At 42.8% G+C, this 20,184-nt stretch overlaps 2 protein-coding genes across 7 annotated transcripts; one reads left to right on the forward strand and one right to left on the reverse strand.

Moving 5' to 3' along the window:
- The first annotated feature begins 545 nt into the window (after nucleotides 1–545).
- Nucleotides 546–14,458, forward strand: zfat (zinc finger and AT hook domain containing). 6 transcript variants are annotated; one of them, XM_018763051.2, is made up of 16 exons: nucleotides 546–945; nucleotides 3,170–3,337; nucleotides 4,061–4,324; nucleotides 4,699–4,878; nucleotides 5,243–5,396; nucleotides 5,501–6,900; nucleotides 7,545–7,777; nucleotides 8,501–8,588; nucleotides 8,713–8,862; nucleotides 10,195–10,368; nucleotides 10,953–11,041; nucleotides 11,730–11,877; nucleotides 12,461–12,585; nucleotides 12,815–12,935; nucleotides 13,035–13,183; nucleotides 13,593–14,458. In XM_018763051.2, exons 1-16 carry the CDS (start codon nucleotides 927–929, stop codon nucleotides 13,839–13,841), a joined length of 3,711 nt encoding a protein of 1,236 aa, XP_018618567.2. In that variant the 5' UTR covers nucleotides 546–926; the 3' UTR covers nucleotides 13,842–14,458. The 6 variants fall into 6 exon arrangements, with proteins under 6 accessions (XP_018618567.2, XP_018618568.2, XP_018618571.2 ...); XM_018763052.2 differs by having other exon boundaries at nucleotides 12,464–12,585; XM_018763055.2 differs by lacking the exon at nucleotides 546–945 and adding an exon at nucleotides 996–1,034.
- Nucleotides 14,459–14,465: 7 nt separating this feature from the next.
- rbfa (ribosome binding factor A) lies at nucleotides 14,466–19,042 on the reverse strand. The gene is made up of 7 exons (XM_018763057.2): nucleotides 18,755–19,042; nucleotides 17,429–17,471; nucleotides 17,150–17,326; nucleotides 16,254–16,366; nucleotides 15,980–16,064; nucleotides 15,753–15,841; nucleotides 14,466–15,606 (listed from the first exon to the last, which is right to left on the reverse strand). Exons 1-7 carry the CDS (start codon nucleotides 18,970–18,972, stop codon nucleotides 15,231–15,233), a joined length of 1,101 nt encoding a protein of 366 aa, XP_018618573.2. The 5' UTR covers nucleotides 18,973–19,042; the 3' UTR covers nucleotides 14,466–15,230.
- Nucleotides 19,043–20,184: the final 1,142 nt, after the last annotated feature.

The following is a 20,184-nucleotide window of genomic DNA, read 5'->3' on the forward strand; positions in this document are numbered from 1 at the left end:
TAATGTACTGTTTATGTGTATCTTAAATAAAGTGCTTAATGACTGGTCATGTTCACGCTTCTCTTGTGCACTGATAAACTGAGTAAATAGTATTTGTTAAATCGGTATTTTTAATGGTACAGGTGGTTCAACACTGGGTTGAAGAATTATATTCACAACAGAAAGACTTACAGGGTACCACTTCCTTGTTGCCACTACTGTTAAAGAAGTTTTAAAATAAACTTTAGCCATTAGGCCACGTCAGTACAAAAAAATGTGTAATATGTGCATATTTGGGTTTACCTGCCTTCAATTCTCAGCCTGATTTTGAACTTTCTCTACTTTTTCTTTATAAATGGTGAACATTATGTCTAGTTGACGGTGACAGTATATAATGATAAACAATTGTAATTCCTGCTATTACAAAATCTCTGGCAGGTATCTAGCTTTATACATAAATATGGTTTATTACATTCTTTATTATATACAGTATCATTTAACAGTGTTTAAATGCAACATCTCACTTCCAGTTAGCCAGCAATGTTAATATTTGTAATAGCTGCGTATGGGTTGGGCACCTTTGTAGAAACGTCCATTTAATTTAATCTCATTGCTAAAAAGCAATTTACACACCCATGATTGATCAAGAATGGGACATAGAGGTTTACAGCAGTGCACTCGTCAACTTGTTAGAAGCTTCGGCTTCATGCTGGAAGAAGTATCTACTCCGAGACAGCAGGGGGCGCGCTACAGAAACGCAGTCCGCTCTCTCTTGCAGCTCCGCCAGAGTAATCAGAGACTTCATCCGCCATGTCTGATATCGCAGATTCGCCAGAAACCTTGTCAAAACAATTTAAATAAAATACATGGGCGCAGTTCTGAAAAATAAAAAGGCAGCACAACAGTTAGTTTCAGTATTTAAAGTTTAGGGTTTTATTTTGGGAATTATGGACACTCCAGATTCAGGTAAGCACTCCGGTAACTTGAATATGTATTTTCCGATGCGTGTAGTCAGGGTAACAACTAGCGATCGCTGGTTAGACGGTGATCTAAAGGTAAAAGTAGTCACGAGCTGAGCAGGTCCGCGTACGGAGAGGGAAGTGCGGGCGCGTGAGCCGCACCCGCCGCGTGTCCCGCCACGCGCGGGACACCTTCTTGCGCGCGCTTTGTGTGCACGTCGTCTGCAGCCTGTGGGGTGTGACACGTTTTGTCAGAGTAAAACTCTGTGCGGAAAAGACACACGGAACCCTGACAGTAGTGTTGGTGTACGTTTTTATTTAAAAGTAGAAGAGAAATATGTACAGTAATAATAATTAGTACAGCGGAATACAGTGTAGGTGTGTATTCTACACGTGAAACATTGTGTCAGTGTATCGTTGCAAAAATTAACTGTACGTCGTTGTACTCATGGCATGCATCGCTGTATGATTGTTGTATCAGTGGCTGGGAACGATGTACCAGTGTACACCGGTTCCTCGACTTAGGAAATATGATTAGGACAGGAAAAGTTAGATGTCTGTTATTGATATGGGACACTAACAAATACTGTACCGGACAGGAGCTGTAAACACCGTGAAATCGAGCTGGAGGAGCAGAGCCGGCGTGCTACACTCGCACTGCTGTATTCTTCCGCTGCGTTTTAGCACCAACTAGTGGCTGGACTCGGAAACGCATGTAGCTTTCACTACGCAACAGACAGCAGCGGTTTTGCAAAATGGATATGAAGAAAACAACAACAATAATAATAATACTAATACGGAAAATGATTGTATTAGATTTACGTTGACTCATTTAGCAAATGCTTTTCTCCAAAGCGACGTACATCTCATAGAAAAAAATACAATGTGTGCATTAGTTAGTAGAAAGAGAGACTTAGAATAGATGCAGGCCTGTGATTCTTAAGTACAGTTAGTTTATTTCTTTCCACCATATGAACCAATGTTCATTACACGAGTAGCTGTATAAAACTTTCTCAGAATATTGACGATTCCTCATCATCTTCCTAATAAGATAAACATTTACGTTTATTTATAAAATTGTATCATATCTTCAAAAATGTGACCCAGATGTTCATAATTTGAGAAATCGGTGTATAGCTGTGATTTGTATTTATAATCAGCACTCAATAATAGTAATGAGTGTAGCTGTGGTGCACTGTATTTATGAATGTTTCAAGTGACACAATGCATCTGTGTGTAGCTGTACATATGTTTCATTTATAAACCGCTCCAAAGGACACTACACATGCAAGATTGTTTATGTGTATGTAACTTCACATCTTCTGACTTAACACGTTCGCTGTAACCAGTTTAGCTTCACCATTCTCTGGATTTTGACACGTGCTCACTGGTTTATTAGAAGTCAGTAATAAGACTCATCCTGTAAACCACAGGATTTTTTTTTTCTTTTTTTTTTAAATTGAGGCCATACGAATCATAGTAATTTCCAAAAATTAAGTGATGCTTAAGAGTATACCTGTACCCTATTTTACATTTATTTATTTAGCAGATGCTTTTCTCCAGAGCGACTTCCAATGAACTCTGTGTAGTGTTACCAGCCCACACACCTTTTTCACCGTGGTGACTTACACTGCTAGATACACTACTTACACTGAGTCACTCATCCATACATCAACTTAAGCATCGACATATTTTAGTATACTCATTATTTTTTGTACCTTGGACTTTGTGGAATTAACCTAAACAACCCAGTTTCTAAACATTCTACCCCATATCAGTTTTTTATTTACATTTCTTCATTTAGCAGACAATTTTCTCCCAAGCGAAGTGACATACACTTCTGAGAACAATAGAAAAAGTGCGTTAGACCAACAGAAGGAAAGAACTTGTGATTTTTTTTTAATGATTTGATATCTGTACAATCGGTGCAGGATACACCACTGAATCGTGGAAGTACATGAATTTAAAAAAATAATCTTGACAAAGTCCCCCCTTCTGCTTTGATGTTCTAAATGTACAGTATTATGAAAAATAAATACTGTTTTTATGTATTGACTGCCAGCATGTTAATAGATATACTGAGTTATGACACAGTAGATATTATAAAATTAAATTTATTATATAAGACTTAGCTAGACTGAAAAACATCTTGTATATTTTCTTTTACTGTTATAGTTATAAAACATTATGTTGGTCCTTTCATTGGCTAAACACACTCATCTGTTTCACAGGTGGTGTTACAATCTTTATGTGCAAAGTCTGCAACTTATTCTCTCCCAGCAAAGCTAAGCTGCTTTCACACGTCCATGAGAAACACGCCACTGACGCTCTCGACTCTGATGACATCATTGTCCCCCTGAAACCTTTGCAAACAGCAGCTCAGTCAGAGAAGAGTGAAGGTGGGTCATAAGCACGCTGGGAAAAAAAAAAAAAAAAGACTCGCGATTTCAGATGAATGTCTCATAAAGCCTTGACTGAGGTTGTTATGTCCTGATGCTGCAAGTTTAAAGATTAGGTTGTGTTGACTTGCCAGTAGCAAAAGAAAAAACTTTAAAATAAAAAATAAATAATAATAATGAAATAACTGGACTACCAACAAAACAAGAGTTACGCTTTGGTAAAATTCTTTAGAAGGACAGTATTTAAATGTACATAGCACATTAGTTATGTTGTGTAGCAACATCATTAGAAGGAAATTTCACTTCTGTTCAAGGCCATAGTGGAGAGGCTCGGCAGGCAGATGGGGACCAGGCAAAGAATTTTGCACATGGCTACAGCAGGATACATAGTACAGCATATTAACAAAAGATACTGGAATCAAATTGGAGTAAATAAAATATCACATTTATACAAGTATGTAAGAATAAAATAAATAAAGAAATTTAATGCCAATAGGTCAGTAACAGTTTCTACTTAAATCCACCTTTCTGCTATTGGTAGTCAGGTAGTTTAGTGTGACAAAACATGTACTTGGTGAAATTCAAACATACGTAGATATATGCATAACATTAAGCGCGGTCAATGGGAGGGAATTTTGCATTTTAAATAACTTATCGGTATATTTGTGTTTTTTATTTTCCATCCTATATTTTCTGTGGTGGTAAACATGGTGCTCTGTGTAGCTGTAGATTCCCCAGTCAAGAGGAAACGAGGCAGGCCCAAGGGCTCCACCAAGAAGATCCCGTCAGACGTGGTGCAGGACACCCCGTCCACTCCGACACAGGGGCCCGAGCTCCAGACCCAGAGGGTGGAAGAGCAGGAGAACAGAGATTCCAGCTCCCTGGACTGCAAGAAGTGCAACCGCAAATTCTGCAACAAGCGGCAACTCACGAAACACATCTGCATCATCGGGCTTAAGGAGGACGCCGATGGAGAAGATGCCAACGGTATTTCTTAAACTCGACACGTTAGGTCTTAAGCAGTTCTTAAGCTGTACTTTTTTTTTGCAATTTTTTTTGATCAACATAGAAGCAAATAGCACAAGGGCAAAAGACTACAATAATTAGCAGAAGTGGTCATGTACCATTGTCTACAAAGTTTCAAAAAGGTTTTCAGAACCTTCAGAATTCATTAGATGTGTGATGTGGGTCACCTTGAGTGGATCACCTGCATTTGGGTTGAGTTTCTCTTGTAGAAGAAGCTACACATTGAAGTTGTTGCCACTCGATGTCAGGACCGTGAAAACCTGTTATACCTGGGCTGAGAATATTGATATGCGTAAGCAGTTCCCTAATTTCTCGCCTACTTTATGTATATGAAGATGATGGCCCTGAACTCAACCTGGCGGCAGAGGGCAGAGAAGAAGAGCGCGAGACGTTCCCAAAGAAAGCGCGTACCTTGCGTACAGAGAAGGCTTGCAGTATTAAGAACATGGAGCAAGGAGGTGTCACCAAAAATCCCATAATCAGTGTTGTTCTTACAGCCCACGAGGCCATTCCAGGTGAGATGAAACAGCAGAACCACAGAGGGCAACTCTTTGCATTTAGCCCAGTGGGAGGGCTTTTAGTGAAAAGCTGGAAGTGTAGTGTGATTGATTTTTTCCATTTTGTCTCAGAAGAAAAATAAATGCTACTAATTTAATATGCACTGAGGCTTAGAAAAATGAGCATCAATCAAGGGTTTTATTTTCCAAACAGTTTTGAATGCTGTAGTGTGTTCAGATATGCTCATTTTCATAGTGGAACTGTACGCAGGCGCGGTGGCTCTATTTGTCATTGTTGTTTTTTATTTATTTTTAGAGAAGTAGGTCCAAACATGTTAGATAGTGAGAGAAAGGTGTAAAACTCAATGAAACGTTTTCCCAGGTGCCACCAAGATCGTTCCTATTGAGGCCTCCCCAGCTGAGCCAGGGCCCACCACAGAGCCAGACCCCGGTGCTCAGGAAGCTGGGCTGAAACGAGGCTATCAGGAATATGCCATCCAACAGGCTGCTTATGAAGTGCCCTTGAAATCAAACAGGTGTGGAGTGGTTATTGACTTAATGAGCACTATTTAAAATATTGCCATAGTGTTGATTTGAAGACCTTCCGAGTAATTTGGCCCCTTCTCTGATTGCATCGCAGGCTTGGGCAGACACAGCTCAAGATCTTTACCTGTGAGTATTGTAATAAGGTGTTCAAGTTCAAGCACTCTCTACAGACCCACTTGAGAATCCATACAAACGAGAAGCCATTCAAGTGCCTACATTGTGACTATGCCAGTGCCATCAAGGCCAACCTCAGTGTCCACATGCGCAAGCACACGGGAGAGAAGTTCAGCTGCGAGTACTGCTCCTTCAACAGTCTCAGCAAAGGTCACCTGAAGGTGCACGTGGAGAGGGTGCACAAGAAGATCAAGCAGCACTGTCGCTTCTGCAAGAAGAAGTACTCGGACGTTAAGAACCTCCTCAAGCACATTCGAGAGATCCATGATATGGAGGACAAGAAGGTGAAAGACGTCTATGAAGAGCTCAGTCTCCAGACTAGAGAGGGGAAGAGGCAGCTGCTTTACGATTGTCAGATCTGTGACCGGAAGTTCAAGAACGAGCTGGACAGGGACCGCCACATGATGGTCCACGGCAGCGAGAGGCCCTTTGGCTGCGAACTTTGTGACCATGGATCTACCAAGTATCAGGCCTTGCAGGTTCACATCCGCAAGCACCCCTTCATCTACGTCTGCTCCATCTGCCTACAGAAGTTTGTCAGCTCCGTACGGTTAAAGACCCACCTCCGAGATGTCCACCCAGATGTTGAGGAGAGCACTGCCTTTGCCGACTCCATCAATCGTAGCTTTTGCCTGCTGGAGCCTGGCAGTGACATCCAACGAGAGTCACTGAAGCAGGAGGAGCTTCAGATTACGGAGGAGCTGTCCCTGCTCAACACGCAGCATGACGTGCTCATCCAGGACCTAGGATCCTCCTCTGAGGTGGCTCCTGTCCAAACTTCTGACCGCCTTGCTGTGGAGACACAGCTCCTGACACAGGAAGCTGGTTTTGAGGAAACAATGGAGAGCATCCCGCAGGAGGTGTGCACCACACCCGTCTCTAGCACTCACGAGGGTGAGGCAAGTGCTGCCAACGAGGGAATCTCGGAAGACGTCCACAGGGAGCCATCAAATCTAGGCAAATCTCAGGAGGACACCTTCGTTGACCCCGAACCTTCAAGTCAAGAACCTCCTCTGTTGCCTTTGGACGACAGTCCTTTGACAAACTTTGGAGAACTCCCTCAAATTGAGCAGCTCAATACTGAGAAAGACAAAGACTCTTCGTCAGGTCCCCAAGTGAATGTAGAACTCGTCCAGGAGGTGGAGGCCACATCTCAAAAAGACATTGTTCCTAGCACAGAGGAAGAGGTGACCCAGACATCCCAGGAGGAGAGAACAGCTTTTAGGAAAATTATAGATAGCATGCAGAAAAGACAACTGAACATGGAGGTCTTTGAGAGGATCAGGAAGGTGTACGGCGACTTTGAGTGTGAATATTGTGGTAAGATTTCTATTCATAGTTACAAGTGCTTTGGGGCAGTAGCTTGAACAGCAGTATTACCCAGCAGTTTGTTCACCTTCTGAGTAAGAATGTACTTATGGAGTCATGTTGAACATTAGTTAAGGGTGGGTGGTAAGGAGTAACTAATTTAATCTGAATTACCGGAAGGCTGTTCATAACTCTAAAATCACATTTTGCATCTGAGTCACAAGTCAATAAGTCACCAAAAGCATAACGGAGACATTCCTAACATTTATTCACAGGATAGGTTCTGTAAAAATCTCAGATATACCTAAAATAGAGAAAAAGTCAAGCAGGTTTTTCAAATACTCATTTTGCTTGTGTAAAAGGTGAGTAAAAATTGAGATGTGATGTTGTTCAATGATGCCAGATGAGGTTAGATTGGTCCAAGAAGATGACGACTTAGCAGACAGTCCTGGGCTGCTTCGAATCTATGACCTGTACAATGCCCTCCTTCCCCGCTCACTAAGAGCTTAATAAAGAAAATCTTTTACGGCTAGTTAAGCTTGCTAGTCTCTAATAGTACAGCATGGGCTGGTTAGGTCCACCTCAGCCTTTCAGGTCTGCTCATCCATCTGTGTCAAGTGTCATGCGTTTGTCCTCTTCTTACCCCTCCCCGGCAGGCAAGCTCTTCTGGTACCAGGTGCACTACAACATGCATGTCCGGACACACACGCGTGAGCACCTGCACTACTGCTCCCAGTGCAACTACTCCTCGGTCACCAAGAACTGCCTGAAGCGACACGTCATCCAGAGGCACAGCGACATCCTGCTCAAGTGCCCGGCCGACGGGTGCCAGTACTGCACCCCTGACAAGTACAAGCTGCAGGCCCACCTCAAGGTCCACTCCGAGGCGGTGGGTTGTGTCCGAGTCGTCTGTCCCGCCGGGGTCGATGCCAGAGTCATCTTTTGGTCTCAGCACCCAAATACATTACACAGTCTAGTGGGCAGACTCACTGCCTTTGAACTTGGAGGTTGCGGGTTCGAATCCCCACCTTCTGCTTAGTACCCCTGAGCAAGGTACTTACGTTTCCAGACACTTTTCTCCAAAGCGACGTACATAGAAAATACGATGTGTTCATTACATTAGTAGAAAGAGAGACTTAGATGCGGACGTGTGATTCCTAAGTACAGTTAGTTTGTTTCTTTCTACCATATCAACCAATTTTCATCACATAAGCAGCTGCATAAAACTTCATCCGAATATCGACAATTCCTGATCACCTTTCTAGTAATTTTTTTTTTTGGAGATACATATAAACATTTACGTTACATTCTAGGAGTAGCTGCGTACTTGCGCTCAATTGCTCAGTAAAAATGACCCAGCTGTATAAATGGTTAAATAATTGTAGGTAGCTTAGCATTATATGTATAGCAGACTGAAAATCCTCACCGTAGCCCTGGCTAAAGTACTGTAGTAAAATGTAATCCTTGATGAAACACTGGGACTGGGTAAGCTTTAGATCTTTAGATACAGGTCTATGCGTTATTTTCACATATGTTTCCTAAAGTTCTGTGTTTGGTTCTCTGAAGGTTAAATTAATCAAAACAATATCTCCACTGTCTACTCTTTTTGCAGAACAAGCGAAACTATGTATGTCCTGTATGCGAGCAGTCTTTCCCTGAAGACAGACTCATAAAATCTCATATAAAAACCTGCCATCCAGGTAAGAGAAAGAAAATAAAACTAGAAAATGATTAAGAATTTAAGGGTGCTAAGGGGCAGTTACTTCACCTGCTGAAAGAAGAGCATCTGTGCGGATGAGATGGCCACCTGCGCTTCCCCCACAGACGTCTCCACGAGCGTGATCTCTGAGGTCCTGGGGCAGCGGGTACAGCTGAAGGGCGTGATCGGGAAGAGGGCGTCCAAGTGCCCTTACTGCGACTGCTACTTCATGCGCAACGGCACCGACCTGCAGCAGCACATCTGGGCCCATGAGGGTAGGTACGACCCCCGATTGAGGTCAACATGCTGCCGACACGCTGGAAACTGGCTGCTGGACGCGTGACCTGCTCTCGGAACGCGGGCGGTTGTTTCGGTCCGTAAAATCCATTAAGTATGTTTTGGTGCCAGTGAAAAATTTTCCGAATGTTTATCAGAATCTCACCTGAGATGAGAACATTTCAGCAAAATCCAGCTAATTTTAATGGTCTCTCATTTATGTACTAAGGATATGGTATATTGTCATGCTTAATACCGGTTTGCTCAGCAAATCCACAGCCCACTGTCACTTCAGTTACAGTTTTTAAAGAAATGTTCTGTATAAAGGAATTGCCTGAAATATTGGTATATTTGTGAGGTATTTGTATTGTTCTACATGTAGGTGTGTGAATAAAAAAATTAACGTATCTTAAGAAAAAAGGTCAAATTCATTTCGACAGCACCATTGCTATCATCTCCCAAAGGGTTAGGTGTTTCGTTAGTAGAAATTAAAACACACACACACACACACACATTGACTGAAATCGCTTGTCCCAAGTAGGGTTGCGGTGAACCGGAGCCTAACCCGGCATCATAGGGCTAGAGGGGAGGGGGACACACCCAGGACGGGATGCCAGGCACCCCAAGCAGGACTCGAACCCCAGACCCACCAGAGAGCAGGACCCGGTCCAACCCACTGCGCCACCGTGCCCCCCTAATAAATTTGACGTAGAAGTTATATAAAATAAATAAACTTTCTTAGCGCAAATAAGTAAATGCTAACCCTTTTGGTAACGTTAATGCTTTCTTTAGTAAAGAGCAGGCTATAGAATAGTATTGATGGTAGAGGACTGGGCACTGAACGACCTGCTAGACATGAGATATAACACAATTTTTTTTCCTCAAAACTCACTTAATGAAACAGATCACTTTCAGGGAATGAAACTACAGACATGCAAATTTTATTTTCTCCATTTCTTTAATTAGCACCCTAGTATACACACACACACACACATTGTCAGAACCGCTTGTCCCTTACGGGGTCACGGGGAACCAGAGCCTACCCGGCAACACAGGGCGTAAGGCCGGAGGGGGAAGGGGACACACCCAGGACGGGACGCCAATCCGCCGCAAGGCACCCCAAGCGGGACTCGAACCCCAGCCCCACCGGAGAGCAGGACTGTGGTCCAACCCACTGCGCCACCGCACCCCCACCCTAGTATACATTACCCCTAAACGAGCGTCCATCCATCCATCCATCCATCCATCCATCCATCCATCCATCCATCCATCCATCCATCCATCCATCCATCCATCCATCCATCCATCACAGTTATGTTTCATGTTTCCAGGAATAAAGCCATACAAGTGCTCCCTGTGTGACTACGCCACACGCAGCAAGAGCAACCTGAAGGCACACATGAACCGGCACAGCACGGAGAAAACGCACCTTTGCGACATGTGTGGCAAGAAGTTCAAGTCCAAATGTACTCTCAAGAGCCACAAGCTGATGCACACAGCGGATGGTGAGTACAAAAGTGAGGGAGGGCCTGGGTTCGAGGGGGCAAAGGTCAGCACTTTGCAAACGGTTGAATGCGCCTGCATGCTGGAAGAGGGCTGCTGCTTGCACAGGTATCTTCAGTTTGTGTTAGTGACTGATTATAGTGGGATATTTATCACGTTTAATAAGTTTATTTTTACAGTTATTAATCTAGCAAACAAACATGTATTCACTCTGACCTCAGTGTATTTTTTTTTTTTAATATAAGAGGTTTCTAATGAATCGGTTTATCTGTTTTCGAGTAGCTTTGATACGTAAAGTACATATACTATAACTATATACTTGATATGTTCATGTACTTGTTATGTTTTTCATATATGTAAGTTTGGTGAGGAAATTAGGTGTCATGTCTTCCCAGCTCTTCTGCACCAGTCCCAGAGATGTGGGACACTTGCGTGTTGTTTTGCTTACACTCTCCTGCCCAGTTTGTCCCTGGTGTGCTCACACTTTTCACTAGTACTGCACTATTTTTTAATGTTACCATGATAGTTATATTATCTGACTGTAAATATTTGTGTTTTTTTCCCCTGGCCGCTCTGGACCCTACAGGAAAACAGTTTAAATGCACTGAATGCAACTACACAGCTGCACAGCAACTTCACTTAATGCGCCACATGGAGAAACACACCTCTTTGAAGGTAAGCGCTGCTCCCTTACTGCTCGCAGGAGCAACATTTCAATCAGTTCATGCACAAATCTCTGACACCGACCCAGAGACTGCCCCCCCCCCCCAACCCTCTATCGGCACAACTGGAGCCGGAGTGTCTGCTTGGGATTGTACTGGAATTAAAGCAATAAAATGTTTTGAATTTGAATTATCAGCTGTTCTTTAAAATATCCTGGAATGTATTTTGCTCTGCTCTTCATAGTTATTATTATTGCTTTGTATTTTGCTGTTGCATTTGTCTAAGCTAATTAACAATGCAAGATACGCTATACTAAGCTGTTCACAGCTTTCTACCCATCCACACAACAGAGCTATATAACTCACACTCTTTCTCTCTCTCTCACACACGTTAAGGGCAATTTAGAGTCACCAGTTCACTTGAAACACATGGATTTTCACTACGGGAGGAAACTGGGGCACCTGGAGGAAACCCACGTGAACATGGGGAGAACATGTCAACTTCACACAGACTTAGCAGGGGTCAAACCCAGATCTGAACCCATAGCCAAGCAGCTTCTGGGCACCAGTGCTACCCGCTAGACCGCTGTGTGCCAATCTGCCATTGTCTTCAGAGCTTAACATTAATAATTGTTGTAATATGTGCAATCTGACTTTTTTTATTATTAAATGGTTGTTCTGTCTCCACTCGAATGCCGCAGCCTTTCCGCTGTGCACACTGCCACTACTCCTGCAACATACCAGGCTCCCTCAAGAGACACTACTACAAGAAGCACCCCAGCGAGCCGTACACCAACGCAGAAGCCGGAACGGCGGTGGCAGCGGTGACAGATATGGAAGCACAGCAAGGTGGGCCCCTGCGGACCTCCAAAGGCCTCCCTCATATCAACCCCTCCCATCCCTTCAAGGGTCACTGATGAAGGAAAGGGGATAAAAGAAAGTAGCACGCAAATGTGTTACATATGTGATTTTAAACATGTATCTGAGACCTGTATTTAACGGTGGCCACAGCCGTTCTCCGGCATTGGTTTTAAATTTGATTTTCTCTGTGCGTAAAAGATAAGGCAGAGATTTTACATTTGGTGAAAAACAGGTGAATGTTTTGGGGCTCGGGAACACATTGTTTTTCACCCCCCCCCATTTAAACTAATGTTAAGATTTTTTTTTTTTTTTTAAAACAAGATTTCACCTTACGAGCACATTTTCAACAATGAATTATTCTCCCTGTGCAAGAGAAACCTGTATAAGAAATTAGACGATGCATTATGTGAATGAATGTTTGATAAATGGTATTTTTACTTAATTCTGCAGTGTTATACATTCTGTGACAATATATGCTCCGTGTTTTATATTAGAGACTGAACAATGCTTTTATTAAATACCGACGCATTGATTAAATGATGTGTAATCATAATGATACCCAATCTTCCAGAAGGAGTGAAGTGTCCAGTGTGTAACTATGTGTACGGCACTAAGTGGGAAATGAACCAGCACCTAAAGACCAAGCACGGCCTCAAGCTGGTGGAGAACGATGGAGTGGTCATGAACCAGTGGGAGGTAAATTTTACTTTGATTTGTAACTTGTGCTGCTGCGCTAGAGGAATCGTGTCTGATGTACTGATAAGGAAAACGGTCTCTAGGTGATTTTTAATTCTTTCTTACTTCTGTTTTTACTTACCTTTACAGGTATCAGTCTGTCTTGGCTTAATGTGTGGTAATTCTCTGGAGGCAGAGATAAAACCACAAGGCAAATGTGTTCAATGACTGCAAGCTTGTGTGTGTCTAGGTGGTGGAGTCGCTGAAGGAGCCTGCTGCTCAGTACCTCCAGATCACCGAGGCTGACGAACTTCAGGGCACCGAGGCCGCCGTGTCGGCCCTGCAGGACCTCCGCTACAATGCGGAAAACGGTGAAGGCAGAAGAACAGTCCTCACCTGCTTGTGCTTAAGTGTCCTCAACACTTAATCCGACTTGCTGAACTTCTCCCCTCTTTGGCCTTCGTGTCCAGGTGTTGTGTCCACCACCGCTGCAGACAGACTGGACCCTGCAGCAGTCAATATTTTCCAGCAGATCATTGAGCTCGGGGCTGAGAATCATGACGCTGCGGTAGCATCCGTTGTTGCTATGGCTCCTGGCACGGTGACGGTGGTGGAGCAGGTGAGAGCTCACAGTACAACATACCTGGGACGAAAGACATACAACAGAGCTGTGTCAATAACAACAGAAAGTATGTCAACAACATATATGTGCCAAATATTACATGCTTGGGCCAAAAAGTGCAAAATCACATACTTTTGAACCAAAAGCTATGTCCTGGGGCTATAATAATATGCATTTAGGCCAAAGGTTATGAGAAATTTGTTTATAAAAAAAAAAAATTAAAATATTTAAAACACACCTCTGCTGAATAACATTACATTTTGGCCAAAAATGACTGTATGCTAGAGCAGCTGCGTTGAAGTCTAAATTCAGTGTTCACTGTCTCCATGAAGCCAGTTGTATTTGCCCCACATGAAATCCCATGGTCAGCTATATGATGCCATGTTTGACCCCTCGGTCTTTGCAGGTGACGGAGGAGCAGCAGCAGGCCGACCACGCGGCGATGATCCAGGACGCACTGCAGCAGGCCTCGGTGGGGCTGGCTGATGAACACCACCTGGTTGTGTCCTCCGACGGCGTGGAGGGCATCGAGACGGTCACGGTGTACACGCAGGGCGAGGATGCCTCCCAGTTCATCGTGTATGTCCAGGAGGCCGTGCAGGAGGCCGTCCAGGAGGCTGTCCAGGAGGAGCAGCATGCAGCAGAGGGCATCTAAGAGACACAGGACCTGGAGCACTTTGTGGTGACCATTTCAGCCCAATTTTAAAGACAATGTATTTGATTCGGCACCTTAAGTCCCGATCTTCCTAATGTGGTATCACATTTTTTCTGGCGTGCCTATACATGCTGACCCTGGAACGGCTACCGATTGTACCTTCTCCTCGCAGAAAGTTTGACAGTATGGCCACGTCCACATCAGCACAGCTGTGGTACAATTATGCCATTACATTGCACTACCTTATTAAAAAAAAGTTTGAATAATTTTCAAATTTCATAATTTATATTTTTCCTACGATAAAAATCGTTCTTTATATTCAGCATCATTTGCATTTGTACATTTTAAGTGCAACATGGTGTAGAAGAGATATTTTGCTTCCCTTCCGACAAATTTTTAATTTTTTAAGAATGTTTGCTTCCTTAGCTGAAAACTTTTAATTTATAATGTGTATTTACATATGTACACAAACATATGTATATATACATTTTTACATACTTAAAATCATGAAAAATGTTAGCTACAAAACCTATCCATGTTGAAAAAACAAAACTTGTTACAATTAAGCAAGGAAGTATTGAGGGGGAAAATAAACAGACCCGACATCTTAATTCTAAGACATCTGTATCTGTGTCTTTCTGTGTTTTTTATTGATAATATATTGTAATTCAAAAAAATAACACGTTTGTTCATGTTAATACAGTTTAGTGTGTTTTTTCCAAGGCTGGCTATATAAAATGTTACACAGCAGCTTCCTCATTCTTAAAAGCAAGACTGTCTGACACAGTTTTTGTCTGCCTCAGTATGAAAATTTCTTGTACACAACATTCTTGGTAGTTACTTCAGAAACAGGTAGCTCCTTTTTCTACAATGCAAATGAAACAGATGAATCTGTTCAAAAACACAAAAGAAAGCTTGCATATTGTTTTCTCTCTATTTGGTGTACTTCTAATAAGTTTGCTTAATCTTAATTTGGAAAAATCCAATAAAATGTTCAGAAGCCTTACATTTAAATTTAAATATACTCTGTAGAGCTTGCAGAGTATCACATAACTAGATGCTCTTTAGTGCAACATTAGGTAACAAGACGTAAGGGGACCAAGTCATGCTGAATGATGACGCTTTTTCCTCACGATGCTGCATATGGGGAACCAGCAACAGTGTTATTAAAGGACAAAATCTTGTCTGGCCAATGTCATTCTCAGTAAACTCTTAAGGTGGACAAAGGAGTTTATCCAAGATTATGTCCAGCTATTATTTGATCTTCAATCAGGTTACTCAGACAACATGATAAATTGAATGCAAACTACAGACCAGTTATTCAGTTCAAATGCATCTTCAAGTATAAATTAGACAAAATGCCACATCAGCAGGGAAAAACATCTAGGGTTATGACTTTCTCTTGATCTCCTCTGGTTCTTTGACGTCGGAGATTTTATTGTATTCTGCATCATCCTGTTCATCACTGTCCTGCTCCTGGAAATACTTTGCTAAAAGGTAATCTTTAGGAGTTATGTCATTGTCCATGAGGTACTTGGATTTCTTCTTCTTCTTCTGTATCATTTTCTGCCGCCTCAGTTCCTCCAGGAGTTCAAGCTGCTGCTGTTGCATGAAAGCTACCGTAGAGGCGTCACTTTGATGGCCTCTTGGTTTCTGCTTGTACTCAAGGATCTGCCTCATCAGCGCTTCGTGATCAATGCCAAACAGATTCTGCTGCTTCATAGCATCAGCTTTTCCTACAGAATGTGCTGCCAGATTGGGTTTCCTGTATAAATCAAAGGATGGGAACACAGGACAAAATGTTGCTGTGTTAAACTTTAGTCATTAGCTTCAGCAGTTCTATACCTTCTTGAAGACAAATTAGAATTATAATGTAATTTAGAAAAATTATGTAAATACAATGTTTCTTACCCTCCATCTTTTTCAATCTGATCACTTTTTTCACTGCTTTCTTCCATAAGTTCTTCACCAAAGTCTGCCACCTTGAGCAACTTTTCAACCTGGTGACAGTTCATTTGGATAATGATGCAGTTTTTCAGCTCTGGTTTGGTTTGAGCTACACTCTAAACAATTCTGGACAACTTAAATGCCTTAAAACTCTGCAGTACAATTCTACTATAAACTGCAATATTTCACACCTCAGATATGGCTGCATACTCCTTGTCTTTGATGAAGATCACGGGTGGGACACCTCCCATAATCTGCCGCGATATCAAAAGGTACCTACAACACAGTTGTTACATTATAATAAATAACTTGTAACTGTGGTAACTCCATGAAGTGACCTCATCTTATAACAGACAGATGTCTATTCGTATATATTATAATAAAGACCATCATCCAGTCTGCCAAATAAATTTATTTCTGAACCGCAAAACAAACCAAAAGCGCAATCTACTGGAACGAGGATACCTTATTCTCGGAGAGCTCCTGTCCAGCACCTGCTGGATCTCAGCGTCTTTCTCGTGGGCACCACTTGTTCTCCAGTAAACACGGCAACTGGAAAAATCTCCTGCCAAGGCAACCTTACAGAGGTATGAAAGGAAGATTCTGTGGAAAATTCCTCTGGAGTGAAGCATGAGTCTGTTTAACTAAACATTGTCCTAGGTGAAGCCTGGCTTTGTTCTGCAGCATCTTTATGGGTGCGAGAGACAGGATACACCTGCATTCACTCCTGTCCAGCACTAAATGACTCCTTGCCTTATATTGTTATTGTGAAGCAGGCCACACTGCTATTTATACACCTTATTGAACCGTTTCTGTCCCGATCCATATTGGTGAATGAGCTCCGATCATGCAGGGGACATGCAGTCTTTCTTGGCATCAATGCCTACCTTTGTCAAGGTGGAGGGGAGCAGGGGTACCGCAAAGCACTTTCACTTCCTACCACTGGTAGTACTCTGTGTTGCACTTTGGCTAAACCTCAGTCGCACCAATAAAACATTTTACTTAATTGGTTGCAAGAGTTCAGCTTTCTTCCATAATTCCTTAGCTAAGAACAGACTGCTTCAAATGTTACGGCTTATCAAATATGCCATTTTTAATGAGGTGTGTGGTATCTTTCCAGTCTCTTAATGAATAATGTTCTGTACTATATATCCATTTTATAGCTTTACAGCAAGGCACATGAGTAAGTATAATACAAAAGGTTCTGTTTCAGATGACATAAATATGTATGTCAAATTAACATTAGAAATCATCTTCATGAAAGACAATTGACCACATTCCAATTTTCTTCTCCGTGAACATTCAGATGACACAGTATAAGATTGAACTAGCCTGTGTGACTAACAGACACTGCTTCTTACTTTGGAAATCTCCACACTGAGGTTGTACACCTCACAGTTGACTTCAGGAGAGTCGAGAAGATCTCGAATAGCCTTGAACAGAAGACTGTTCAGGATGCGCATCCTCCCACTTTCTCCTTGGTTCCATTTCTTCACGGTAGCGGGTTTGGAAGCTTCGAACTGACCAGGTGGGATCATCTGTCCGACACAAAAGCCTCACTAGTGATGATCCGTGACAAAACTATGTGGCAAAAATTAGTTTAATCATCAGACATTTCCCTGGGAGAAACGGGTACTCACATGTTTAGGGCCAAAATTATGAGAGTTGTACCAAGGCTTTTTTCTGCAAAGGTAAAGTGTCAATCAGTCAATCAAAATCTGAATGCAAATCCTAGTCTTAATCACTAGTAAGGCCAACATTTCTTCCATAAATCTTGACATAACACATCAATAAGTGAACCAAAACTGTTCATTTTGAGCAGCGCCTTATTTTAGTGGTGTGTTATGCAAAAAGCACTGGGTTCTAGAAAGAGAGAGAGAGAGAGAGAGAGAGAGAGAGAGAAAGACACAGGAGGAGGAAAAAGTGAAATGCTATCACTCATATACACTCATACCCACACACACACACACACACACACACACACACACAATGTCCACAACCGCTTGTCCTGAGTGGGGTCAAGGCGAACCGGAGCCTAACCCGGCAACACAGAGTGCAAGGCTGGAGGGGGAGGGGAGACACCCAGGACGGGACGCCAGTCTGTCGCAAGGCACCCCAAGCGGGACTCGAACCCCAGACCCGCTACAGAGCAGGACCCGGTCAAACCCGCTGCGAACATCCATACCAGTGAGCACAATCTGTTCATGCATTCCTCCTTTTATCCTAACTCTCGTCCTTTACTCAGCTCATTTGTTTGCTCATGCCATGGTGATTTACAGCGTTGATCTACTTTACAGTTTACCCATACAGCAGGGTATACTGTAGAGTATCCCCACCATAGTAACTCACGCTAAAGTAGTTAGTTTGGTCAAGGATCTTTTCATTTATTCATTTAGCTGATGCTTTTCTCCAAATGACTTACAAAATGTTAAGGTTACAATGCATCGCAGTTGCAAGCTTATAATTAGAGCCGGTCCCCGATTTACGACGGGGTTACGTTCTCCGAAACCCGATATTCATAAGTCGAAAATGCATTTATACACTTAACACACCTCTGTGTGACAGACCGGGATGGATGGATGGATGCGGATCGCTGCCGCTGCCCAGTATCGTCCCGCATCGCATCATCATCGCAACATCACGCCCGGGAAAAACAAAATCAAAATTCGATTCGAAGTACGCCGGCTTCTACTCACACCAGCAGCTCACCGAAGTCGAAACAATCGTAAGTCGAACCATCGTAAATCGGGCACCACGTGTATTTACCCATTTTAGCTGGTAAATTCTAGACTAGTCAGTGGAGAAATTTGGGCTAAGTCAAGGCACGACAAACGGTGGGGCTCGAACCTGCAACCTTCTGGATAGGCAGTAGCTCTACCACACACGAGACTATCCTTTTTTTCCCAGTACACACAGGACTATGGAGACAAATTTTAGTTGACAAGACAATGAATGAATGTACTCACTTCGTTTTCGAGACAAATTTCTTCAGCAAATTCCTGCTGCCGCCGTGAGCGCAGCTCGTGTGAAACTCATTTCCTCCGCGTTCGTTTCTGAGGGAATTCGAATTGTCGAGTGAGCTCGTGCCGGACAGCACTTCCGCAGCGCTCTCTTTGCTCCTCAGAAGCGAACGCCGACAAGGCGCACACCTCCTCAAGCTGAACAACGTTTGTGAGGCAAACATAACTCGAAAACCAAAGTATCCTTCTCTCGAACAGTTCTTCAACTCGAAAAGCACGTCACACCATCAATAAAAATCGTCTCTGCCGCTATCGACTTGTTACGCCTAGATTCTGACAGCGGACATGTCTACATGGGCACAGAGGATGCACGCGGACAATCGTAGTTGAAGTAATCGACTTATTAGGACTTGAGTCATACTGCAGGCATAAGTAAACGAACCCGGGTACTCGACATGATTTTGGCTTAGGTAATAGATTTGTTTGGCCTGGCGTTCGAATGTGCTGCACACTCAAGGCAGATAACCTTGAATATATCTAGACTCTTATTTATCCATTTTAATTGTTAATTCAGTAACTGATTATTAATATGTGCAAAGTACAAAAATAATTCCTTTGATCAGGGTGTCCAACCTTTTTTCATTAAAGCCACAGCCATTATTGTAAACTGGTCTGAAGGCCAAACACGTAAATGACACCAAGTGACATACTGAGAATCATTCTTGAATGTTAAATGTTTAAATTGAAAAGCATTATTTTATTTAGGTGCAGTGTGTGTTCAGTTCTGTGCGTGTAATTATTACCATGCATTTCAAGAAAATATATGGTATTAATGACGGGTATGGTATATGTTAGTAATTTTAGAAATGTTCTCGAAGCTGCTTTACTAACTCCCACCTGAACTAGGCAGTTAAAGGATGTTGTTTGTTTGTTCATTCATTTATTCATTCACTGTGTAAAACTGACGGCTGAATGCATCCTTCACTGGTCACCCCTCCCTTAGATCCTGTAAATGATACCACATGGTTTAGTGAGTAAAAAACAAAACAAAAAAAAAAATCGCAATGGTTGAGTTCACATTTACTTTTAAAGTATTGTATTGTAACTACTTATTAAAAGTATTACACATTGACTATTGGGGGGGGGAGGTGTGGCGGCGCAGCGGGTTTGGCCGGGTTCTGCTCCCAGCTTGGGGTGCCTGGTGACAGACTGGCATCTTGTCCTGGGTGTGTCCCCTCCCCCTCCAGCCTTGCGCCCTGTGTTGCCGGGTTAGGCTCCGGTCCGCTGCTACCCTGCTCGGGACAAGCGGTTTCAGTGAGTGTATGATATTAGCTATTATATATTAACTAAACATAATTGGGGGGGGTGTGGTGGCACAGTGGGTTTGGGCAGAGCCCCTTCTCTGGCAGGTCTGGGGTTCGAGTCCTGCATGGGGT

The sequence above is a fragment of the Scleropages formosus genome, chromosome 18, assembly GCF_900964775.1.
Source record: "Scleropages formosus chromosome 18, fSclFor1.1, whole genome shotgun sequence".
NCBI classification, from domain to species: Eukaryota; Metazoa; Chordata; class Actinopteri; order Osteoglossiformes; family Osteoglossidae; genus Scleropages; species Scleropages formosus.

What these genes read in the sequence shown, in the direction of transcription:
- zfat (XM_018763051.2), top strand. An exon ending in TATAAAAACCTGCCATCCAG is followed by an intron (nt 8,589 to 8,712) that starts GTAAGAGAAAGA and finishes CTTCCCCCACAG; the next exon opens with ACGTCTCCACGAGCGTGATC. An exon ending in GCACATCTGGGCCCATGAGG is followed by an intron (nt 8,863 to 10,194) that starts GTAGGTACGACC and finishes TCATGTTTCCAG; the next exon opens with GAATAAAGCCATACAAGTGC.
- rbfa (XM_018763057.2), bottom strand. Translation starts at nt 18,972, where the DNA reads ATGTTTGCCTCACAAACGTTGTTCAGCTTGAGGAGGTGTGCGCCTTGT. An exon ending in AGGAGCTCTCCGAGAATAAG is followed by an intron (nt 16,065 to 16,253) that starts GTATCCTCGTTC and finishes ACTGTGTTGTAG; the next exon opens with GTACCTTTTGATATCGCGGC. An exon ending in CAGATTGAAAAAGATGGAGG is followed by an intron (nt 15,607 to 15,752) that starts GTAAGAAACATT and finishes TGATTTATACAG; the next exon opens with GAAACCCAATCTGGCAGCAC.